Source organism: Schistocerca piceifrons, chromosome 8, assembly GCF_021461385.2.
Source record: "Schistocerca piceifrons isolate TAMUIC-IGC-003096 chromosome 8, iqSchPice1.1, whole genome shotgun sequence".
Classification (NCBI taxonomy): Eukaryota; Metazoa; Arthropoda; class Insecta; order Orthoptera; family Acrididae; genus Schistocerca; species Schistocerca piceifrons.
In genome coordinates this window covers 430554517-430581313 of record NC_060145.1, presented here as the reverse complement: position 1 = coordinate 430581313, position 26797 = coordinate 430554517, and the positions used below count along the sequence as shown (strand labels likewise).

The 26797-nt window shown below is 44.3% G+C and overlaps 1 protein-coding gene across 1 annotated transcript in view; it reads right to left on the bottom strand.

The window, feature by feature from the left end:
* Positions 1–22609: 22609 nt before the first annotated feature.
* Positions 22610–26797, bottom strand: part of LOC124711659 (synaptotagmin-5-like) — a 286120-nt gene continuing 281932 nt past the window's right edge. Inside the window, exon 9 of the mRNA XM_047241847.1 lies at positions 22610–23243. Within this exon, the coding sequence (XP_047097803.1) occupies positions 22891–23243 (353 nt within the window). The 3' untranslated portion in view covers positions 22610–22890. The remainder of the gene's footprint in view (positions 23244–26797) is intronic.

Below are 26797 nucleotides of genomic sequence, written 5' to 3'. Positions count from 1 at the left end.
TATCTTACCCCTAGTGAGATAAGCCTCTACATCCTTACATTTATCCTCTAGCCATCGCTGCTTAGCCATTTTGCACTTTCTGTCGATATCATTTTTGAGACGTTTGTATTCCTTTTGGCCTGCTTCATTTACTGCATTTTTATATTTTCTCCTTTCATCAATTAAATTCAATATTTCTTCTGTTACCCAAGGATTTCTACCAGCCCTCGTCTTTTTACCTACTTGATCCTCTGCTGCCTTCACTACTTCATCCCTCAAAGCTACCCATTCGTCTTCTACAGTATTTCTTTCCCCCATTCCTGCCATTTGTTCCCTTATGCTCTCCCTGAAACTCTCTACAACCTCTGGTTTAGTCAGTTTATCCAGGTCCCATCTCCTTAAATTCCCACCTTTTTGCAGTTTCTTCAGTTTTAATCTACAGTTCATAACCAACAGGTTGTGGTCAGAGTCCACATCTGCCCCTGGAAATGTCTTACAGTTTAAAACCTGGTTCCTAAATCTCTGTCTTACCAGTATATAATCTATCTGAAATCTGTCAGTATCTCCAGGCTTCTTCCATGTATACAACCTTCTTTCATGATTCTTGAACCAAGTGTTAGCTATGATTAAGTTGTGCTTTGTGCAAAATTCTACCAGGCGGCTTCCTCTTCCATTTCTTAGCCCCAATCCATATTCACCTACTACGTTTCCTTCTCTCCCTTTTCCTACTACCGAATTCCAGTCACCCATGACTATTAAATTTTCGTCTCCCTTCACTATCTGAATAATTTCTTTTATTTCGTCATACATTTCTTCAATTTCTTCGTCATCTGCAGAGCTAGTTGGCATATAAACTTGTACTACTGTAGTAGGTGTGGGCTTCGTGTCTATCTTGGCCACAATAATGCGTTCAATATGCTGTTTGTAGTAGCTTATCCGCATTCCTATTTTTTTATTCATTATTAAACCTACTCCTGCATACCCCTATTTGACTTTGTATTTATAACCCTGTATTCGCCTGACCAAAAGTCTTGTTCCTCCTGCCACCGAACTTCACTAATTCCCACTATATCTAACTTTAACCTATCCATTTCCCTTTTTAAATTTTCTAACCTACCTGCCCGATTAAGGGATCTAACATTCCACGCTCCACTATTGAAATAAGCCCTTCATATGTACATAAGGCTATGTAAGCTTTCAATCAGTAATCTGTAAATAATTGTTTTATTCGTTTGCAACAGTTGTTAGAGAACATATATAAGACTGTGCATGTACACGATAAATTACACAGTTCACATATTTTATTTGTAACTAGCTTAACGCCCGCTGATTCGCTCGCGTAGACTATGTGGCCTGCAGAGATTGTTTTTTGGTGTCATTTACTCGAATTTTTATGTTGTTCACAAACTGCAGCACCTTTTAAGCGTTTCACGCTAGTTGAAGCCATATAATCATGGTATTTCCCCAATGTACTTCTGACTAAAAAGCCATTCTGGTAGCTGGAGTCCAAAGTCTTTGTTAATCATGCCTTTTGCGTTCGTGTGGATATATTACCATAGCAACTTTCATCCCCTGAGAAAGACTTCTTCATATCTAACCGAGGAATGAAATACCAATTTTCATTAATTTAGCTTTAAAATCTCCTTATAAATTTTCATCTCCTATTGCACTCCTTTAGTGGTTGAATTTCCAAGAAACACTGAAACACGTATTTTTTTTTTTTATTTCTAAGTGAGACGTGAAATACCAATTTTCGTTTGAAGTAGCTTTAAAAATGCTGTGGTAGTTCTTTGCTAATGATTTACTTTCAAAAAAAAGCTTTCACCCACTATATTACCCCCATAGTGGTTGAATTTGCAAAATGATGAAACATGTAATTTTTTTATTTTCTGACCGAGAAACTAAATACCAATTTTCACAGTTTTAGCATCAAAATTCCCTTAATTGTATCATACTTTCAAAAAGTCTTTCGTCCCCTATTTCACCCCCCTAGGAGTGGAATTTCCGTAATCCCTTCTTAAACGACGCATACAGTATGAGATCCACACCTCCTCCAGACTCCAAGTGCCTATCCTTATCGGTTTGGACTGGGCGATGATGAGTCAGTCAGTCAGTCAGGACATTGCCTTTTATACTGTATGTAGAGATTAGTTGTCTTTGTAGTCTACGAATCTACACTGTAGTGAATGAGTCCCTGGTGCACCGGAATGTTTACTGGAAGCCTCTCAGACTTAATCCGTTCTGCATTACTTCTGCTTGTGTTTTTTCAAGGCAAGCAACTCAGTATCAATACACGCAAGTTGCACGTCGTCGAGCGCTGCAGGTTCGGTACGGAGGCAGAGTTCTAGAAAACTGACGCGTTCCGGGCAGAAACATTGCGCAATACTACTGTGTCGTTCTGGCCACGCATTTCCACACAATATACTGACACGACCTCGGGGAAGATCAGTTTGGATTTCGTAGAAATGTTGGAACACGTGAGGCAATACTGACCCTACGACTTATCTTAGAAGATAGATTAAGGAAAGGCAAACCTACGTTTCTAGCACTTGTAGACTTAGAGAAAGCTATTGACAATGTTGACTGGAATACCCTCTTTCAAATTCTGAAGGTGGCAGGAGTAAAACAGGGAGCGAAAGGTTATTTACAATTTGTACAGAAACCAGATGGCAGTTATAAGAGTCGAGGGGCATGAAAGGGAAGCAGTGGTTGGGAGGGGAGTGAGGCGTGGTTGTAGCCTATTCCCGATGTTATTCAATCTGTATATTGAGCACGCAGTAAAGGAAACAAAAGAAAAATTCAGAGTAGGAATTAAAATCCATGGAGAAGAAATAAAAACTTCGAGATTCGCCGATGACATTGTAAGTCTGTAAGAGACAGCAAAGGACCTGGAAGAGCAGCTGAACGGAATGGACAGTGTCTTGAAAGGAGGGTATAAGATGAACATCAACAAAAGCAAAACGAGGATAATGGAATGTAGTCGAATTAAAACGGGTGATGCGGCGGGAATTAGATTAGGAAATGAGCTGCTTAAAGTAGTAAATGAGTTTTGCTATTTGGGGAGAAAAATAACTGATGATGGTCGAAGTATAGAGGATAGAAAATGTAGACTGGCAATGGCAAGGAAAGCGTTTCTGAAGAAGAGAAATTTGTTAACATCGAGTATAGATTTAAGTGTCAGAAAGTTGTTTCTGAAAGTATTTGTATGGAGTGTAGCCATGTATGGAAGTGAAACATGGACGATAAGTAGTTTGGACAGGAAGAGAATAGAAGCTTTCGAAATGTGGTGCCACAGAAGAATGCTGAAAATTAGGTGGATAGATCACATAACTAATGAGAAGGTATTGAATAGAATCGGAGATAAGAGAAATTTGTGGCACAACTTGACTATAAGAAGGGATCGGTTGGTAGGGCATATTCTGAGGCATCAAGGGATCACTAATTTAGTACTGGAGGGTAGCGTGGTGGGTAAAAATCGTAGAGGGAGACCAAGAGATGAATACACTTATCACATTCAGAAGAATGTAGGTTGCAGTAGGTACTGGGAGATGAAGAAGCTTGCACAGGATAGAGTAGCATGGAGAGCTGCATCAAACCAGGCTCTGGACTGAAAACCACAACAACAACAACATATTGACAAGATATTATTGCGTATAATACTGAGCGTGTGAAGGTTGAACAAACAGACGTTACGCTAGGCGCAAATTCAGACGTGTATAGCGTGTGTGGCGCGGCACATAACAGCGCGCATTTTTGTAACTCGACAGGTAAAACGGGACCGCCCAAATTGGGACGCGACTCACGCACGCAGTGCGGTTTGAGATGCCGGAGAGTACGAAGCGTATTACAGCGAAGGTGTGGCAGATCGCTGTCCAGCGGCGGCCGCAACCGGCCCCACACTTAATGACGACTCGGTTAAGACAACTTGGACTATGCTCAGGACAACTCCATGGAATTTCGTGGGCTAACGGCACCGGAATTACACGTCATCAAGCATTGCCTAGCTTGTCTCGGGGACTATGACAGAGCTGAGGCGGATGAACGTACGTTCGGCGCCTTCACGGAGCATCAGCTGCCCGCAGCCTTGCCGGCCGCGGTCAGTGAACAGGTTTAAGTGCCGCCGAGAGCCCCGCCTGGCGTGTTATTTCAAGATAACAGGTCCCAGCCGGTGGCGGCCTCTGAGGGTGCTGCACAGCCAGGCGTCGCTATACAAGAAGCCACTGCTCTGCCAGTCTCACCCACGGCCGTGCTCAATGAAGAGACTGCAGTACCGACAGTTTCTGACCCGCCTAGCGGGACGAGTGATGTTGAAAAATGGTGGCACGATATTGTCACACAGGAACACGAGAGGATGTACAAAGTCCATAACGTACCGTGGTGTTCCCTGAAGGGACAATGCTATGCAAAACGTAAAAATCTTTTTAATACGTCTTTACACGAGAGTTAGTATGTGGTGGTGCAAAACAAAAGAGCTGTTGTTATTAGAAAAATATAGTAAAAGTCCTGGACTGTATTTTGCCCAAATAATTTTATAATAAGCCAGAATTGAATTGTCAATCATGCTGTCGATCTGAAAATTTTATTTTAGGGTCCTTAAAGGGATGTCAGAACACTGAGCTACAATCATTAATTTATGTTTAAAATTTTATTACAAAGTTTTGAATTTTGCACAATCAAAATAAGGTATTTTTCCTAACACGAAAACTCATAAATCACAATTTAATTAAAGGATATATTCTTTACTTCCAATTAGACTGTGACATGTTTTGAACAGCACTTGAAAATCTCATAGTATTTACCTCACATACTTCTTCAGAAAAGGCATCTAATAATGCAAAAAATGTAAAACCGAGATGATGCAGTTAAAAGATTTAATTCGTGTAATTCAACTTGTGACAAACGTATCTGTATTTTAAACTCATCCATACTAATACCCATCCACGGCCTTCACCTGCAACCACGGCCAGCCGCATCACAAACATGGTCGACAAGTCGCCTGCGCTGCAGTTCCACAGAGAACAACAGGATTACAAGCTCGGCGTATCTGTCACAGCAAGCTAGACAATGTCAGGAACAAGTCGGTCTGTTTTGAAGTGGAACTCGAGCCGGCATTCAGAACTAGCTTGACCACAAGGGGCGCAAACCTCCAGACCAGTGGCGCGCGAATCCCGTACAACAAGGCAATCGGGACCACCACTTTGCCCCCGCCAATTACATGCTCTCCAGGCATTGAGAACATATCACTCCGCCAGTCCTGTATTTAGGGCGGCGCCCTGCCGTTCTCAGACAATTCAGTTCGATGAGCCACTGCAAGCAGTTCCTCCAGGATCTACACCACATGGTTCCAGCAGCAGCCCAATCTTGAGGATACTACACTACACACACTATGAGCAGCCTGACGTCAGCCAAGGAACTTCGCCTCTTCCGACTTAGTCTCCTGTGAGACCGGTTCTCCGAGGCTGATATTCCTGTGTGAAAATTAGACAGTTAACTGTGCTCTGTGACCATCGTTATCGTACGACCACACAGATTTCGATCTTTCATCAGTAAGCACCAGTGTTAACTGGAATTAGGAATTATTATCCCGATCATAATTAGTTCAGTGACTCTGATCTTCGTGATTCCTTCTGTGGAACACATTAGCTTTCATGTGTATGTACATGCAAAGAAACTACATAATCTATTGGTTTATCAATTATTATTTCGTGGTAAACTTAATCTGTACTGAATTTACCGTAGTAGTCAAGAAGGTTAATTTAATTGTGTTTTGCGTATTTGTGTTGAATGTTAATGGCATGCGACCTGGGAAAATCAGTTATTTACGTGTGCTCTCGCGTGGGACACTCCATCTCATCCTCCAGATTTTCTCTTCATTTTTTTAAACTGTCTAGCCTTTATTTGTAGTCAGACAATGCCTTGTCAGCGTTTTTAATCCTGCTCTGACCGCTGCTGTAAAATGCTTTTGCAGTAAACGCACCTGGCTTTACACCAACTTATTCAGCATTTCAAATTTTCCATTATTTTCGTCACTGAAGTATAAAACTGCATTGTAAACACCTGTTTTTGGTTCAAATGGCTCTGAGCACTATGGGACTCAACATCTGTGGTCATCAGTCCCCTAGAACTTAGAACTACTTAACCTAACTAACCTAAGGACAACACACACATCCATGCCCGAGGCAGGATTCGAACCTGCGACCGTAGCAGTCGCGCGCTTCCGGACCCGAAGCGCCTAGAACCGCTCGGCTACCGCGGCCGGCTCTTCATAAGTATTGGCCTTATTACGTGATATGATGTCACAAAAGATTAGATGAAGCCGAGTGGCTCTTGTCATAAACGAAGTTAATGAAACAAGAGTTACTGCAAGCCATGCCTCTAGATAGCGCCAGATTACATAAGTAAGGCCAATATTTCTGGAGAAGATATTTTTCCAAATTTTGAAACCATGGTCAAGGGATAATAAACCTTTATTTGAAACTGATGGCTGATTTTTTCAGTCAATACTGTATAACACAGTTGTCGTTTTGCAGCATTGTTTAAGATTTCGAAAAACAAACCACGTGCACAGAAGTTGTCAACCAAAGAAAATGAAATCAGCCTAAGGTGAAGTTTTGGCCAAAGATATTGGAAGGAAACGGCCTTTACACTCACAACAAATCCTCTGAAGCAAGGTGTTCCCCAAATGTCTGAAAGCGTGTACAAGTGTACAGTTAAACATTTTGTTGCACAGCAGACCCAGTTCCCGGATAAATTTTTTAAAATTATTACTTGGCGCCCATGGGAAAGAACCAGGTCTTGCTCACACCGTGTCACATTCAGTGTGTGGAACACGCAATGTGTAATAAAGTTTCAGAAGGCAGGGCGCTGGTCGTAAGACATTGCCACTCCGAGCTCATCCGTAATCAAGGAGCGCAAACGATGCAGTATGGCAGCATTCAATACATCATTCTGCAAACCATGCAATACGGAATAACAATATGTAACATCCGAGCTCAGCCGCTCCACAGTATCCTAGCATTGACGGAAAGTGTTATGGCAAGGGTAACTAATAACATCAGGGTGGGGACAAGTCAGCTGACACCTCTAGATAATGAGGGCAAATGATTGCATTGCTGGCCGCGATGATGTTATGTTCAGTTGAAATATCCCCGTTTCAAAAGCCTCAGTCTCATTGTTTGGTCATCCTGTCTGCATCTCTGATTCAGATAGAATTATAGTCTCGCTAGTTAGAGAATAAATTGGTTGGGGAATCGTGATTTGCAGCCTGTTACTTGAGTGGAGACTTCGCCACTGAGCCCATTGCTAGTCGGCTGTAGCGGCACGTAGCTGCTGTAAGCTGCCACTGCTCTTTGGTCACGTCCGTAGTTAATAAAAGATGAGGACAAGCCTGGCCCTTTCCCCGGAAAAGGCCCATCCCAAGTGACTGCAAACCGTTGCATTCAACCTGTTAGGCGAGGGAGCTGCGTACAGCCTCCATGTTTGGAATGGCTTGGGTAAAATAATCTGTAGAGGGTAATTCCTTATTACATTTTGAGCCCAGAATTTTTCCTGCAGCTGTCAATGCGTCTATCTCCACTTCTTCTCCTCACATTCTTGTAAGATTTGTGAACTTTAAGTTTACAACTTCTGCAAATGAATTACAGTCAATATCCTATTTTCAATAATCTGCGATTTTTTCATCCCATGCAACACAAAACCTGTTACTCTTTTTTTTTTTTTTTTTGTAGGAAATTTAATGTAGATTAATTTTGCACTGGAATACATTTTTTTCTAGAAATCGATGTTTTCGAGATATTCAAGAAAACAAAAAAATCGACCTTTTAACAAGCCCCCTGCCCCAACCCCACTAGTCAGGGTTTTTAGTACACTGAAGAGCCAAAGAAACTGGTACATCTGCCTAGTATCGCTTAGGGCTCCGCGAGCACACAGAAGTACCGCAACACGACGCGGCATGACTAATGTCTGAAGTAGTGCTCGAGGGAATTGACACCATGAATCCTGCAGCACTGTCCATAAACCTGTAAGCGTACGAGACGGTGGAGACCTCTTCTGAACAGAAAAATACTTAGGAGTTACTATCCGGAGCGATCTGAAGTGGAATGATCACATAAAACAAATAGTGGGAAAAGCAGGCGCCAGGTTGAGATTCATAGGAAGAATTCTAAGAAAATGTGACTCATCGACGAAAGAAGTAGCTTACAAAACGCTTGTTCGTCCGATTCTTGAGTATTGCTCATCAGTATGGGACCCTTACCAGGTTGGATTAATAGAAGAGATAGACATGATCCAGCGAAAAGCAGCGCGATTCGTCATGGGGACATTTAGTCAGCGCGAGAGCGTTACGGAGATGCTGAACAAGCTCCAGTGGCGGACACTTCAAGAAAGGCGTTACGCAATACGGAGAGGTTTATTATCGAAATTACGAGAGAGCACATTCCGGGAAGAGATGGGCAACATATTACTACCGCCCACATATATCTCGCGTAATGATCACAACGAAAAGATCCGAGAAATTAGAGCAAATACGGAGACTTACAAGCAGTCGTTCTTCCCACGCACAATTCGTGAATGGAACAGGGAAGGGGGGATCAGATAGTGGTACAATAAGTACCCTCCGCCACACACCGTAAGGTGGCTCGCGGAGTATAGATGTAGATGTAGATGTAGAACGTTGCGAGGGATCCCAGATATGCTCAATAATGTTCATTCCTGGGGAGTTTGGTGGCCAGTGAAAGTGTTTAAACTCAGAAGAGTCTTCCTGGAGCTACTCTGTAGCAATTCTGGACGTGTAGGGTGTCGCTTGTCCTGGTGGAATTGCCCAAGTCCGTCGGAATGCACAATGGATATGAATGGATGTAGGTGATCACAGAGCATGCTTACGTGCGTGTTACCTGTCAGCGTCGTATCTAGACGTACCAGGGGTCCCATATCACTCCAACTGCATATGCCCTACACCATTACAGAGCCTCCACCAGCTTGAGCAGCTCCCTGCTGACATGCAGGGTCCATGGATTCATGAGGGTGTCTCCATACTGATACAAGTCCATCTGCTCGACACAATTTGAAACGAGATTCGTCCGACAAGACAACATGTTTCCAGTCATCAACAGTCCAAAAAATGGTTCAAATGGCTCTGAGCACTATGGGACTCAACTTCTGAGGTCACTAGTCCCCTAGAACTTAGAACTAGTTAAACCTAACTAACCTAAGGACATCACAAACATCCATGCGCGAGGCAGGATTCGAACCTGCGACCGTAGCGGTCTTGCGGTTCCAGACTGCAGCGCCTTTAACCGCACGGCCACTTCGGCCGGCTCAACAGTCCAATGTCGGTGTTGACGGGGCCAGGCGAGGCATAAAACTTTGCGCCGTGCGGTCATCAAGGGTACGCGAGTGGGCCTTCAGCTCTGAAAGTCCATATCTATCCATATCTACGATGTTTCGTTGAATGGCTCGCACGCTGAAACTTGTTGATGCCCTAGCTGCAACAATTTGCGAAACTGTTGCACTTCTGTCACGTTGAACGATTCTCTTCAGTCGTCGTTGGTCCCGTTCTTGCAGGATCTTTTTCCGGCCACAGCGATGTCGGAGATTTGATGTTTTACCGGATTCCTGATATTCACGGTACACTCATGAAATGGTCGTACGGTATAATACTCACTTCATCGCTACCTCGGAGATGCTGTGTCCCATCGCTCGTGCGCCGACTGTAACATCACGTTCAAACACACTTAAACCTTGACAATCTGCCATTGTAGTAGCAGTAACCGATTCAACAACTGCGCCAGACACTTTTTGTCTTACATAGGCGTTGCCGATCGCACCGGCGTGTTCTGCCTGTTTACATATCTCTGTATTTGAATATCCATGGCTATACCATTTTCATTGGCGCTTTAGTGTGTACTTCATAACACTTCCTTCTGCAACTGTCCAGAAATTTGCGACTGCAACAATTTTTTCCGTTAATTTTCCTTCGTTGACTGGACTACGTGTGACAATATGGCTGCCCATCTGTAATCCGTTTGCCTGGTTTCTAGAAGTTATTGCATAGTTTTATTTATTTTCGCTATCCGAATGTGGAATAACAACTTGGTTGCAATTTGTTATTCAGAGAGCAAGAACCACTCTAAAAACGGCGATGAAGCCGGAATTGCTGCTAGTACTAAGAAGGAATAGAAATATACAGTCAGTAAACTGACACTTTCATATTTTGCTGTGATTGAAGCTTGTAGTGTAAACTGAGAAATTCATATGAAGTTCGTGGCAAACGTCACGGTATACTGGGCTCCATATATTGGTGATTTTGAGTTATTTATGAAACAACTATAGCCATTTGGTAGGTTCGTATCGATGCGTTTGGTAGACTGGCAGCAGTGCTTTGATTCTCGAGTTTCTTCGGTATGCCGCGAGACGCCTGATTCCGCGCACCCTGGCAGAAGAACAGCCACAAGAGATAAGAGGAGACGGTGTATTGAGAGCTAACAATGGTAGCAGTTTGTTAGCGGTCATGAATACATGAACATTGCCCAGGACAATGGCAAATGTTCGCTTGCAAGGGTGGCAAAATTCAAAATGGTTCAAATAGCTCTAAACACTATGGGACTTAACATTTGAGGTCATCAGTCCCCTAAACTACTTAAACCTGACTAACCTAAGGACAACACACACATCCATGCCCGAGGCAGGATTCGAACCGGCGACCGTAGGAACAGCGCGGTTCCTGACTGAAGCGCCTAGAACCGCTCGGCCACAGCGGCCAGCAAGAGTGGCAAGTCTTGCTGTTTGGAAACAAGTCTGTGGTGGGTAACCATATATGAATTCGTCGGTCCCGTAAAGGCATTTACCTTGCTATTTTGGAGCATCGCCATGGGAAAGGCTGCTTCTAATTCCACCGCGAAAGTACTGCATTGAGGGCAGTTGGTGCGAGACCATTGTGGTGGTTATCATCACACAATGGAAGTTAAGAGTGAGTTCTCCTCTGCTGTATTACATATTGGCGAGGAACAAAGTGAATGAACTTATTTTTGGTGTGATTCAATTCTGACAGTGACGAAAGGACAGCAGCTGTCCAGCATTGAAGTGTTCCTTTTGTTTCGTATCTACAAAGGGAGTGCCAATGGTAGTAGGGGGACAACCTGTGTGCCAGCATACATTGTATTATTGCCAAATTTATTCAAGATGGCGGCGATGACGTCATCCAAGATGGCGGCATGTAAACTTGGCAACATCGCATGATGTCATCCAAGATGGCGGATTTTGGCGGGAGAATAGTCCAATTGTGCTACGTCCACTAACCTATCCTCAAGAAAAAATGGCGGGAATTTTGAATTTTGGCGGGAAAATAGCCCAATTGTGCTATGTGCTAAGCCTCCAGAAGAAAAAATGGCGGGAAGTTTGAATTCCAACAGGATAATGCTTGCAAAGACCATACTTATCTTTATTATTATTGATTATCATTTATTAACATTCTTTATCATTTATTAATATTATTTTTATTATTTATTATTATTGACCTGCCTCCACTAGAAAATTCCCTCCAAATTCAAATTCCAACATGATAATGGCTGCAAAACCTTACTTTTGTTTATTATTATTCATTATTATTCATTACCATTTATTAAAATTCATTATCTTTCATTGTCATTTATTATCAATCATTATCATTTTTTATCATTCATTATCATTTATTATTATTATTATTATTATTATTTATTATAGGCCTACCTTTACTAGAAAATTGCGCCAAATTGAAATTCCAACACGATAATGTCTCGAAAACTGTACTTCTATTTATTATTATCATTTATTATTTATTCAAGGTGGCCGATTTTCTCGGCGAGAAAGCCATTTTCCTTACATCCATAACAAAAATCTATCACAAGTTCAAATCCCAACACCATAATTGATTACATGCACGAACTTTCTCCGTGACTTATCTTTTTTCACTGGTAGCCTGTCATAATCGCGTCAAATAATAAACTGCACTTATAGTAACGTAAGTCACGTCTTTTGATTTTGCAGGGGGGAGGGACTGAAGACTTTATTTCAAGCAGTACAGTCATCACTTGTTCTCCAACACAGTCAGCACACACATCTTTGATATCGCAGTGCAGTCGCCACGGCGTCCATGCTCCAACTGAATTAGTTCAAATCCTCGACACCCCCTGGCCAACGCGCGGAGACACTGCCTACGCCTGTCGCGTGAGGCGGCAGGCCACTAGCGCGGGGTGCGAGTCCAGCAATCGCTCCCACGTTGTAAACATGTTTTCGCTGGACACGCTGGAACTTGTCGAGTTTGACGTCACAGCAGCCCCTTGTCTGCTCACCACGTGTATTCGTCGCCTCCACATGTTTCCCGCCAAAATTGTCTGCCTCGAAGCTGAATCACACAACGGTCGACCGTTCGCAGCCACACTTTTGGCGCCAAAGTTTTTTTCCTGGGCACATTCAAACATGTCGATGCCGACCGCTCACTGTCCACCACGTGTCCCTGTACGAGCGAGAACGCAGTGCTACACTTTTGGCGACAAAGTTTGCTCGACAGTGGAATCCGCCATGACTATATAAGAGAACGTTTCGACTGCACTAGAACGCCCGCTAATGGACTCACTCTCACACGCGTGTAATAACTGTACAATCGCTGCGCCGCTGCCCTGCTTCCGTCACACACCCTCCATACACGCGACGGACATAGCCTTCCGTAAATACCTGGAAAATGACTCTTTATTTAAGACATTACGGTCATGCAGGTGTGTCCCAACTGACTTCTCCATGCTCACACAGCGAAACCCCAGAGCGCAGCTGACGTTCATGCGGCCAGCTGAGCCCGCTCCGTCAGCAGCTCCCCGGCTGGCCGACGTCAAGCGACCAGCGGTGCCCGCACACCCCCTCGGCCAGCGCCAGGTAGGCGGCGAGCCGCGCCTCAGGGTCACGCCACAAATGGTCAGCCGCGGTCGCCTCAGAGTCCGACTACGTAAACATCTTTCCGCACCCGAGAGCACTTAACGCTGGACACGGTGGAACCTGTCGACCGCGTACCAGACAAAGGATACGTTTGGTGCCAGAGTTTGACCGACAGTGGAATCCACCACGGCCGTATAACAGCGCGTTTGCTCGTCACGAGGACGCTCGCTAATTCACTCTCACCACCCCGCTATATTAAATAACTGAATTTACAATTTCATATATGTATTCAAACGTGTTCAACTCCATAATTTCAACTACTTTTCGAGGACCAGACCGCCACCTCCTCCTCCTAGGAACCAGTGCCAAGTTTGAAATCCGCCAGTAAACAAAGCTCACTTGCGCTTCCGCCACCAACCTAAGAAAATTGTTTCAAACTAAGCCAACAGCACTCAACCTGTTCCCACACGTTTCTGGTAAATGGACTCACCCTGCACTAGGTCCATGGTTGGAGGAACGAATTTACTTTATTTAGGAATGGAGTATATGTATCACACCGACATGTCCCAAATCATACAGACCTGCAAAACACTCCTACATAACTCATTTATAATGTTCTAGACACACGATTGCTAATTGTAAACAGTTAAAAATAACTCATAGCACAGCCTACAGACATGCGAACCACTCGAAAATAATGTAAAACATTTACCTCCAAATAGCCAAACAACTGCTAATTTTCTGAAATAATTTCAGTGCATAGGCTGATGGAAGGAGGAGCGAGTGTACTTTATTTATTTGCGACATATCTTTTTGAAACTTTTACTTCTCATAGGTTTCGATATGTAAGGCTGACATAAGCCAGTTTCTGAACTCCAGTAGTGTACTACACTTGGCAACACAACCACACCCATCAAGATATTCATTCCAATCCAAACCTGTAACTCCTCTGCAGATAAGTTTGTCAAGTTATTTGTCTACTCACTCACATTCTGACCGGAGTGCCGTTGCGCAAAAACAGCTCAGACTGCGCTATGCTGCTCGGGGAAGTGAGGACGGGCTGCACTCTATTTATTTGGAGCCCTTTTCTTTAGTCATGGAGTATATTTGTCACAGAACACCCGCACTGATCCGACTGTGGTCATCTGACACAGGCCACAAACACGTAAACAACTCATAATTTCACCACACAATAGCAAACAGTTCTTAAATAATGCAGTACACAATATCAGCATACGAGTTCTGTACTCTTAAACTCTCCCCCAAACATGACCTCAGCACAGTCACATTCGCACCTATTACCACAGAAATTGATATCGCCTATGCACCTTAGATTCGGTTCCAAGGCAGGCCGCGCCCGCGTGCGGTCGGCGGGGAAGGGGGTTCCAGAGTCTCCAGCCAAGTTCAGCTTCCGAGCGCTCGTGACAGCCGACACATGTGAAAGGTGCATTGTTCTTCTCATGTATACCGCCAGCGTCTCAGGTCTGGACCTGCCTTCACGTCTATTGTCAGAATAGCTCATAGCTCAGTTGACACACTCGATTAACGCGGCCGGGAAAACATTTACTACTCGCATGCAACCGAGATGGTGACGGAAAACCAATCACTCTGATCTGCGCTGCAGGCGCGTGTAATCATTGAGAACACTCTACTTATTTTTTTCGAACAACTTATTTAACCATACAGTATATCTATCACACTATCACAAAACACCAATCCCAGATGTGCACTGGGCCATGTTGCACAGCCCACAGACTCGCACCCAATCATAATTTCAGTACACACTATAGCAAACTGCTACTAAGTAATACATCACACAGATGTAAAGATACGCTCAGTACTCGTAAACATGCATGTACATAGAGATTCAGAAAACAGAGTAAGTGCTCTCCGAATGTGGAGGTGGCTGGATACGCCTTGGTTACATTTAGAGACAATTTTAGAACACAGAACGATAACATATGTCGCGGTCGCATGGATGGATCTGACAGAAAATCGAAAGAAATGCGAAAACTGATTAGTGCATAGATATAAACTAACCTAATATACACCGAAATGCGGTGAAAATGAGAACGTACTTGCCTATCTTCTGGTTCGCTGGGGGGAACTTGTACATGGAGTCAAGCATGTGGCAACAAGAGCAATGCAGGAAAACGATGACGTCGAAGCGAGCCGAATAAGGAAGGCAGTCAATTTTTTCTCGTTGAGTTCGTATTATAGTGTATGTCTACTGAGGTAGCAGTGATACAAGCGAGTTGAATACTGTATTTGATGCTTTTCAGGAGGACAGAGAATCATTCGCGTCTAAAATTACTCACATCTGTGTTAAATGATAACAGAGGGTGTACAGGATGATCGATTGAGACAGAGCTGCAACTAGGTACGATTCAAACGTTGATTCATTTATTCTAGAGAACGACAAGTTGCTGAAGGTAGATTTTTTTTCCAGTATTCTATTTGGATGCTTTAGTCACGTGATGTAGCCAGCGTTCTAGTCGTATGCGGCTACATGTTCGGTATGGGGTTTAAAGCGCTGTCTACTTGCGATCGTTAACGGTGAACCCGTTGGTCATCAGAGGACTTCCATCTCATGTGTGATGAAAGTTGACACATTCCTCTAAACGCATGCTTGGTGTAAAGTCTAAACTTCAGCGTCATAACTAAGTTAGCTGTGGGTATTTGTGAGGGGCTGTAATCATTGTGTACACACTTACCCGACAGACGGGTGTTTACAGAGTAGGTGACAGGATGACTTGTCATTTTCACATGTTGAACGCTGCTGTTATACGTATCTGTTTGCTTGTAGGATGTACCGGCTGCTAATAACCATCATTTTTTATATAGACCTGATGGAGTAATAGTATTATTTCTGACTCGTGATCTGGTGTGATCATTGGGCACTAGACGTGTCCGCAGGACTGTATTGGGCTCGTATCATAGAAAGGAAAAGTTTTGGGATAGAGATAGCTCAGCGTAGGGTGACCGGAGAGAAGGATGTATGTCTGACAGGACGGAAAAGTAAGCGATCTAAAGTTATTGCCCGTTTTTAAGTGCTGAACGTTCTAGTCTTAGGAGTGTGTGTTTATGTTCTCTCTCTCTCTCTCTCTCTCTCTCTCTCCTACCGGAACCTTCGATGCACCGATCATGGACTCTAGAACAATACTTTACACATGATAGATTGGACGATTTGCTTAACAATCTATTGAACTACGTTGTGTATAAATATCGCTCCGTTCTTGTTCTTCTTAACTGTATGCTATTAAATTAAGGCACTTTGAGATCTGTTACTATAGATTGATATGGTGTGCTAAGCTCCAAGCCTTGGTTACATTTCGAGAAATGTGGTGCACTTGGATGGGTTAGGATTAGGAAAGCTCTATTCAGTCAAGAGAGGTGGAGTGTAGCTTTATTCGTCTGCTCGGTTGAGGAATAATTGGGTAGCGATGTTGCGGGGTAGGTAGGTCAATGCTGAGGTGAGGATGGTCTTTTAACATAAGAGGACTAGATAGCTCTGTGACCGCCATACGCGGAGAGATTGATCGAGTACTATGCGCGAGGTCTTAGAAATATGTATAGCGTTGACTCGTATAATTTGATCGTCTTTATGTGTTCGACAAGTGTGAATGGACGTGCTGAGCAGTCATCTATGAATGGTCGCAATGATACTTGCAAAGTAGAGGATGTATGGTTTAGCTATGATATTGAAATTAAGAAAACAAGCTGTCACATGATTGGCCAATGTTGGACTTACTGTAAAATTTTTCGCGATGTCAGCTGTGATGGATTATATTACAGTAGATCGGTGGTGTCTTATACATCGCATCTGTGCATTGGGTACGACATAATGATTGACTGACAATGCTTACTTGATTTGGGGGAGAAATTTTGGTTGATGGACCGCAACTTCCAGGGTTGCTAGCACCGAAAACAGTGATCCTGTACTTGTGTGCAAAAATGACCAATCACTAGAAATGGAATGCAGAGTTATAAACTATTCGGTCACTGCGACATATGAGTTTAAATATAGAGGCGGTCAATCACTTTCAAGGGAAGTCGCTACAGCGCCAGCAGGCTCTTCTGTTTTCCTTGTGTTGTGGCTGTCCTTTATTTAAAATCATTCAATGTTATGCTATCGACTGTAAGAATATGATTTATAAGGTGCAAGGTATAGTTTCCTGTGAGAGGCCGTGCATCAGTCCGTGTTAATGTCTGTTTAGAATCAGACAATGACCTCGAAATCGCGGCAGAAAGACGAAATGCTCGGCAGTGTGCAAAAGCGTGTTACAAAACACTGTTTGAACAAGGGCCAGAGGCAGCTTCTCATTCACTTAAAGTATGGGTGATCAAACTTTAAAGGGGTCTCTGCAGCATGTGTGTATATTTAATATGATCTTGTTCATATAGGCATCTGTAGTTTGAGGTGTTGGATTTGGCGGGCTGTTAGGAATTCTTGGATGGTTGCACTCTGAGTTATTCAGGGGGGGGGGGGGGGGGAGGGTATCGTGAATTCCGTTTGTCCGCGCTGGAGGTGGATCGTATTGGTGCCTTCATGACTTTTTCACTGTTCTATGATAGAGGATAAAAGCTGATAGAGTGTTCAGGATCTGTTGTACTTGTACCTAGTTTGAGGCGTACAACATTGCGCGCATTTCTGGCGAATGGTCAAAACAAGGTCCTGTTGTAGTAACTGAGATCGTTCTGTTTATAGACAGGTTGCAGAAGGTAATAGATATCTCTTTCTCCGAATTAAACTGCAGAGATCTGATGGGTGAAGATAAATGCATACTCATCTATGCTTAGAAAGGGAGAATGCTTTTTTATTATTAAGTGAGTTTTGGCAGAAGTGAATATGGTTTTATATATGCGAGTGGGAATTGTAAGCAAAGGGTGAATGACGTCGGGTTTGCTGACTGGGGGAGACACTGGCTACATGTCCTGTTGGAGATGCAAGGGGGAGATAGAGATCTGCGCTATTCAGGAATCCATTTGTGCACTGTATGTCGTTAGACAATAGCTGGAGAGCGGGTATAGGGAGAGCCCACTTCAGCATTCTGGTCCTGGGGGTAAGTGGACGGCTGTTTAGATGGACAGCTATGTGGCTTTGACATGCCGCCGGCGGCGCTCAGAGACTCGCTTTGTAAGGCGCTATGGGATTAGTTTGAGCATTTAGCACTTGTTTCGGTGGTTATTGGATTAAGAACTGTAATATTGAAGGTCATGTCCTCAGCGGGATGGCTGTGTAATTGAGTAAGTGTGTTTACGTATTTGAAGATATGTTTCGCGAATGGTGATGTTAAGTTGATGGCGCAGTTTAGCTACCACTGTAAAAAAAATAGCTGTCTGCTGCTGAAAGAAAGAAAGAAAGGGATGACCTAGCCCCCAGACCTGATGGATGAGTTATTAGATAAGTGCAAGTGAGAATAGTTGAATGATGCTATGTGTTCGGATATAGGAGTCTCTAAACGGCGGGTCGAGATTTTTTTTTATGTGGAAATTTATGCAATCTATAGATAGTGATATTCGACCGCTAGTGACAGCAGTTAAGAGCGGAAAAATAGGTACAAATCGAGCGCTGGCAGAATGTTGCGGCAATGGTAATAATATTTAATTGAAGGTGGAGGTGGTAAATATGGACCAGGCTTTGAATATTGGTGTGAGTGTCGTATGTGTTTGTTGCTCTGTATAAGAGTTTGACTCTTTAATTGCGTTTGGTATTTCTGGGTGTGTGTAAAATTAATTTTACTGTTGAAAGTGCGAGAAAGATGAGTTGATTGTTGTTTAGATAGAGGCTACGTTTGTAATTCGAAAAGAGGGGATGAGAATGGTAAATTGATTGATGCGCATGTTTTGTCGGGTGATATATGAGTGTCAAGATAGGGTTGAGGACGTTTGCGTATGTTGATGGTGGGGCGGGTGTGAGGTTAGGTGCGGTGGGAGGTGTAAATTAGATCTTATTTAAAAAAAAAAATGTTGTAAAGTAAGAATAATATTGAGAACGTTTTTAGATGGCTGTTCACGTGACGAGGCAAGAGCAGGGATGTGTAGTTATGTTTAGTTTAAGGACCGCGTAATGTCGTGTGAGGAGCAATGTGCAGTGTGCTACAGTGTCATAGGAGGTAAAGACATGTGCTGCTATGATGTGTCTAGCGTATGGAGGCTGTGCTTTGGAATTATGCTACGTTGATATAAAGTTGACTTTCACCCGCGTTCGGTGGTCGCGGCCCGGTATCGCGATCCTGGACGGACGTATGTGTGTGCTTTGACCGCTGACGAGCGTGTTGACCGCGCCAACTAACGCTTGCGGAAGCCGAGCAGGGGCTGTGCGAGGTGTGAAATCAGACGGATGGGTGACTTCACGATCCTGTGGTCAGGGTGCAGAGTGGGGGTACCTGCGCACGTCTGCTGAGTTATTTTGCGAGCGGATCTGCAGGCTCTGCTATACGTTATTAGGATAGTTTACAGGTACTGAGCGTATCTACACATCTGTGTGATGTATTATTTAGTAGCAGTTTGCTATAGTGTGTACTGAAATTATGATTGGGTGCGTGTCTGTGGCCTGTGCAACATGGCCCAGAGCACATCAGGGATTGGTGTTTTGTGATAGCGTGATAGATATACTGTATGGTTAAATAAGTTGTTCGAAAAGAATAAATAGAGTGTTCACAAAGATTACACGCAGCGCAGATCAGAGTGATTGGTTTTCCGTCACCATCTCGGTTGCATGCGAGTAGTAAATGTTTCCCGTCCGCGTTAATCGAGTGTGTCAACGAGCTATGAGCTATTCTGACAATAGACGTGACAGCAGGTCCAGACCTGAGACGCCGGCGGAATACATGAGAAGAACAATGCACCTTTTACATGTGTCGGCTGTCACGAGCGCTCGGAAGCTGAACTTGGCTGGAGACTCTGGAACCCCCTTCCCCGCCGACCGCACGCACGCGCGGCCTGCCTTGGAGCCTAATCTAAGGTGCATAGGCGATATCAATTACTCCGGTGATAGGTGCGAATGCGACTGTGCTGAGGTCATGTTTGGGGGAGGCCGAGCAGAGACCTTTGGTCGGTTTGGCAGCTGGTGGCGTTTGGGCGCGTCTGTTGCACTATTTTGCGAGCATGTCTGTGCACTGTGCGGTGCTTTATTTGGAGAGTTTAAGAGTACAGAGCTCGTCTGCTCATATTGTGTACTGCATTATTTAAGAACTGTTTGCTATTGTGTGGTGAAATTATGAGTTGTTTACGTGTTTGTGTCAGATGACCACAGTCGTATCAGTGTGGGTGTTTTGTGACAAATATACTCTACGACTAACTAAAAGGGCTCCAAATAAATAGAGTGCAGCCCGTCCTTACTTCCCCGAGCAGCATAGCGCAGTCTGAGCTGTTTTTGTGCAACGGCACTCTGGTCAGATTGTGCGTGAGTAGACAACTTGACAAATTTATCTGTAGAGGAGTTACAGGTCTGGATTGGAATGAATATCTTGATGGGTGTGGTTGTGTTGCCAAGTGTAGTACACTACCGGAGTTCAGAAACTGGTTTATGTCAGCCTTACATATCGAAACCTATGAGAAGTAAAAGTTTCAAAAAGATGTCGCAAATAAAGAAACTACACTCGTTCCTCCTTCCATCAGCCTATGCACTGAAATTATTTCCGAAAATTAGCAGTTGTTTGGCTATTTGGAGGTAAATGTTTTGCATTATTTTCGAGTGGTTCGCATGTCTGTAGGCTGTGCTATGAGTTATTTTTAACTGTTTACAATTAGCAATCGTGTGTCTAGAACATTATAAATGTGTTATGTAGGAGTGTTTTGCAGGTATGTATGATTTGGGACATGTCGGTGTGATACATATACTCCATTCCTAAATAAAGTAAATTCGTTCCTCCAACCATGGACCTAGTGCAGGGTGAGTCCGTTTACCAGAAATGTGTAGGAAGAGGTTGAGTGCTGGTGGCTTAGTTTGAAACAATTTTCTTACGTTGGTGGCGGAAACGCAAGTGAGATTTGTTTACTGGCGGATTTCAAACTTGGCACTGGTTCCTAGGAGGAGGAGGTGGCGGTCTGGTCCTCGAAAAGTATTTGAAATTATGGAGTTGAACACGTTTGAATACATATATGAAATTGTAAATTCAGTTATTTAATATAGCGGGGTGGTGAGAGTGAATTGGCGAGCGTCCTCGTGACGAGCAAACGCGCTGTTATACGGCCATGGTGGATTCCACTGTCGGTCAAACTCTGGCACCAAACGTATCCTTTGTCTGGCACGCGGTCGACAGGTTCCACCGTGTCCAGCGTTAAGTGCTCGTGGGTGCGGAAAGATGTTTACGTAGTCGGACTCTGAGGCGACCGCGGCTGTCCGTTTGTGGCGGGACACTGAGGCACCGCTCGCCGCCTACCTGTCGCGCTGGCCGAGGGGGTGTGCGGGCACCGCTGTACGCTTGACGTCGGCCAGCCAGGGAGCTGCTGACGGAGCGGGCTCAGCCGGCCGTGCGTATGTCAGCTGCGCTCTGGAGTTTCGCTGTGTGAGCATGGAGAAGTCAATTGGGACACACCTGCATGACCGTAATGTCTGAAATAAAGAGTCATTTTCCAGGTATTTACAGATGGCTATGTCCGTCGCATGTATGGAGGGTGTGTGACATAAGCGAGGGAGTGGCGCAGCGATCGTACAGTTATTACGAGCGTGCGAGAGCGAGTCAATTAGCAGGCGTTCTAGTGCAGTCCAAACGTGCTGTTATATAGTCATGGCAGATTCCACTGTCGAGCAAACTTTGCCGCCAAAAGTGTGGCAGCGAACGGTCGACCGTTGTGTGATTCAGCTCCGAGGCAGACAATTTTGGCAGGAAACATGCGGAGGCGGCGAATACACGTGGTGAGCGGACAAGGGGCTGCTGTGACGTCAAACTCGACAAGTTCCAGCGTGTCCAGTGAAAACATGTTTACGACTTGGGAGCGATCGCTGGGCTCGTCCCCCGCGCTAATGGCCAGCCGCCTCACGTGACAGGTGTAGGCAGTGTCTCCGCGCGCTGGCCAGTGGGTGGCGAGGATTTGAACTAATTCAGTTGGAGCTCGGACGTCGTGGCGAGTGCACTGCGATATCAAAGATGTGTGTGCTGACTGTGTTGGAGAACAAGTGATGACCGTACTGCTTGAAATAAAGTCTTCAGTCCCTTCCCCCCTGCAAAATCAAAGGACGTGACTTACGTTACGATAACTTCAAAATATTCAGTGCCTTCAGGGCCCGCACCTTGAGGTCTTTAAGGTGCGGCAACCACTACAACTTGGAATGAAAAGTGAGGCCCAGGAACTTCACAGTGTCGCTAAAAGGAAGAATGGTGTCCCTCAGACGCAAATCAAGGGAGGTAAAAAGACGTCGAGAACGATTAAAATAAACACACACAGATTTGTCTGCAGAAAAGGTGAAACCCATCTTCGCAGTCCATGCCTCTGATCGCTTTGTCGTAAGCTGCAACTGCCGACTAGCAGTGACAAGACCGGAGGAAGAACAGAAAACAGCAAAATCGTCCACAAACAAGGAGCACTGGGCAGGACTCCGGATAGTGGACGTGATACTCTTAATGGCGACGGCAAAGAGGGTGACACTTAAAACGCTTCCCTGAGGAACTCCATTCTGTGTGTAGCGAGGTCGGAGCGAGCGACAGACTGCAGGCGATATCGCCAGCGATCCGTCACTCAGGCGTGGAGTCGTTAAGAACGGAATCATTAGTTCTCTATATATGAAACAGATAAACTTATCTTTATTCTTCAAACGATTTCAACGAACATACAGATTAGGTAACCTATATCTTTTTGATCCAAACATGAAAAACCTTATGGTCTAAGTTCTGGAGGATGTTATCGTTCCGATCGGGCTCATAACGAGGAAGTCTTCGGAGATTCTGGCGTATAACTGCAACGGGCCCGATCTGTGCTCGTGTCGAGAACGTGCTGGCTACGCAGAAGAGTTGGTGTGTTCCAGCGGCACGCGGCCGGAGTACCAGCGCACAGGGCGGCGGCTCACTTGAGGGTGTGCCAGAGCGAGATGACGGTGCGGGGCGAGGCGAGCATGGCCAGCCAGTGGTCGCGGCTCTTCCTGGTGGCGACGGCGCGCCCCAGCGCCAGCTTGCCCAGGCAGCGGTCCTTGGGGCCGTGGCCGGCGCGCGACTTCTCCTCGCCGCCCGCGCGCCTGTCCGGGCACCGCGTGCACACCAGCACCAGGAACGTCGCCGACTCCAGCTGGCTCGGCGCCACGTCGAACGTCAGCGTCTCGTTGAACTCGGGATTCTCTGAGGCGTGCCGGAAAGTCGTCTTCTTGCGCCGCAGTGAACGCCCCGTGGACATGTTCAGCTGGATGACGCGGACGAAGGGATCTGTGAACCGTATACGTGAGTGTTACTTCAAGCAATTTACTTCAAATGAGAAATAATCTGTCAGTGTATTAACAGCCGTATCGCTAATCTTAAGCCAAATTACGTACAAATTCCTCACACAGTTCTCTCGCAGAAAATGATCAATAGCGTTGTGTTTGAAAACGACTAGAACTGTTCGAACAGTTTACGTCACAGTTCGGGAACTCTCGAATTCGGTTCGACCTTCCGATTAGCCCGCAACCTAGTGACCGTGGTTGGCAGTATTTCCACGACTAATCTTAGCGTCTTCAATGCACTATGGATTTTAACGGTAAAAATAACTGTGGAACTCGGACTAAAATATGTTCTAAGATGCAGACCATATGTAACAAGGACAACTAGCAAATAAATAAGAGATTTCAATCTTGACTCTGTCCAATTCTCGAGCTTCGCTCGTCCCGCGGTCTAGTGACGTCTGACGGTACCGTGTGAAAGACTGGCCTTGTAATTTATTCTCGCGATAGCAGTTACAGTTTATCGCGCGAGTCAAATCTCGTGTGCTTGTTCGAAGGGGCTCGAAACTGTATCGAACGCTTCGGCGTATCGCAAAACCTAGAGCCTATTCGAAAGCAAGTATCGTTTGCCCAAACTAAAACGAATAAAATTTACTGATTTACTACAAAATAGCTGGCGATACTGTGGATGATGACGTTGCTATCTTCCAAGTCCTAGGAGGTCAGCCCCCACTACAGTCTGATTTAATTTATTTGCGCCTGACGTTAATCGTCCAGTGTTGCGACTGCTGTGAAAGTTGTTACTGTCTAACAGCTGAAGACAGGCTACCACCTCTAGCGTCAAGAAAGCCATTCATCACTTAATTTTATTTGTGCCATTAGTGTAACGTCTGTTTTTAATTCTGTTTCTATTTAATTTATGTAGAATATTAATTACATTTTTCCGTCCCAAGAGTCAGTACGATACCAAGAGACCTGATTAATTATAAAATAAATGTAAACAAACCCAGAAACCATGAATGAAATGGCATCTATAATGCCTTTATGAAAAAATACTCTCAAAATTTCTTATAATTGCAGCTTAGTCCACTGACTGCAAGAGATTGTGAAGTTTATCATCCGTAAGAAGCATATATTACTGTTTCCGACTGCTCTTATGATTGGCACTTCCTTTACGTGGAACAGTTTTGCACTAAATCTAAAGATTTGCTCAACGTTCCACTTTTCTCGTCTTTCCAATTCACAAATACATGTTTAATAAGATTACCTCTTCAGAAATATTGAAAATATTACTGTTTTTGTCGTTTTATTATCATGTCTGTGTGGCAGTTACAGTGACTTACCTGGTACCGTAAATAATGTACGCACTGCATTCTAGACCAGTTTCCTACATTCTGCATACATAAACTGTTTTGTTTCGAAGTATAGTGAACAAAAGACACACGATGTCTTTCTATAAGACATCATATTTTCTACTTTTTACTATCTACTAAGAGTCATTTTTTTTTTCTTGCAGCTTCCGTGAGGCGCGGGTTTTTATATATAACGTCCATGATCAGCAGCACTCTCTTGTAGGTATGTTGGTAGTAATGCTCTATGTTGTAGACGGTCTTTGCATTTCGCATACCGAGCAATGGAGGTGTCGCGAAAACACCAGTGCGGCCAAACGAAATTCTGTGTTCGTTAAAGCCATACAGCCACTGAAACTTTCGAAAAGGTACAGAAAGCGTACGCTGAAGTTGCACTACCTGGTGCAGCAGCGTTTAGGTGGCTGTTGGACTTCAAAGAAGGCCGACTTGTCCCTGTTAACTAAAAAGGGCCTAATGTTACGGCTTCTTAAGTTCAAATGGCACTAAGCACTATGGGACTTAACATCTGAGGTCAGCAGTCCCCTAGACTTAGAACTACTTAAACCCAACTAATCTAAGGACATCACACACATCCATGCCCGAGGCAGGATTTGAACGTGCGACCATAGCAGCAGCGCGGTTCCAGACAGAAGCGTCTAGAATCGCTCGGCCACAGCGGCCGGCGTGACTGAAGTCAACATCAACATAGCTATTGTTATTGTCCGTGTGGATTGGTGGACAACATTACATAACCTCAATGAAATGTTCAGAATTTCATGTGGCAGTGTTTTTACTAATAAGAGCAGTCATCTCCATGCGGCACGTGTTTGTGCCTGTACAGTACCACGTCTGTTGACTCCCAAACAAAAGACTGTGTGAATGGAGACAAGCCGTTGGGTAAGGCATCTGTTTGCTGATGGAGGAGATGCGTTTCTGGAATCGACTATCAACTATGATGAGTCATGGCTGCATCACTATGATCGTGAAGGAAAACTTCCCAACACAGTGCTAAGTTCGCCAATACCGAAAAAGGCGAAAGTTGTTCCATCTGCAGGGATAGTGATTGAGAATTTTTTTTTTTTACTCTCATGGTGTCATATACCAGCATGCAGTTCTACTCACACTACCACTACTGCAGCATACTGCACGTCAGTATTGGCTAAACTGAGGAAGTACGTTCCGAGGAAACGATCAGAAATTTCTCAGACTGGATGGCGACTTCATCACAAAAATGCACGGCCTCACGTCGCAAATCAAGGCATGCAGTTTCTGGTTCAATTCAGCATTACCTGCGTACCACATTCGCCTTGCAGCCCCGGTCTTCCACCCTGCGATTTTCTTTATTCTCATAACAAAACACAAATCTCCAGGGCATTTAATTCGGGAAATGTGAAGCAGTGTTTAAAAAAAGTGAAGTGATTCTCAAGAAATCAAGTCATGCAGTTTCTGGCTCAATTCAGCATTACCTGCGAACCACATTCGCCTTGGAGCCCCGGTCTTCCACCCTGCGATTTTCTTTATTCTCATAACAAAACACACACAAAGCTCCAGGGCATTTGATTTGGGAACTATGAAGCAGTGTTTAAAAAAAGTGAGGTGATTCTCAAGAACTTACAAAGAATGGCCTCGAGAACTGGCAGACACACAGTACATTCAAGTAGGAGGGGAACACTGAAAAAGCTCATGTAAACATTGATATGGAGTAATGAAAAGGATCAATCTCACTCAGTCTATGTTGATCATCCCTTGTATTTCCTGTACTTAAAAAGAAACATTCTTCAGCCAATGTCTGTAGGTTACAAGAAAGTCTTGACCAAAGTGACTTGTAATGTGCTGTTTCATGCCTGTTGTGATCCTTAGGAACCGTATAGAATGCCAAACTTGGTGTCTTGTTTTGTTAAAGAGACCAGATTATACGCATCACAGAAACCTTAAAATATGCAAGCAAATATGCATGAAAAATGCTTAAAAATGCATGAAAAGTGTCGAAATATGCAAGCTCAAATAATAAAAATGCGTGGTAGTTACTGTGTGCATTATCATCTCAAAGTCGAACCTGTGCACATAAGTTACGAAGAAGAGCGCCGGCCACGCGAAAAATCGGTACATTTAGAACGCTGATATCATTTTCTGACTACTTTCTGGTAGACGTTAGGAAGGGGGCCTTTCTGGGATTATTTATTTAAAGTCTGCAAAATGGGGACGCATGCCG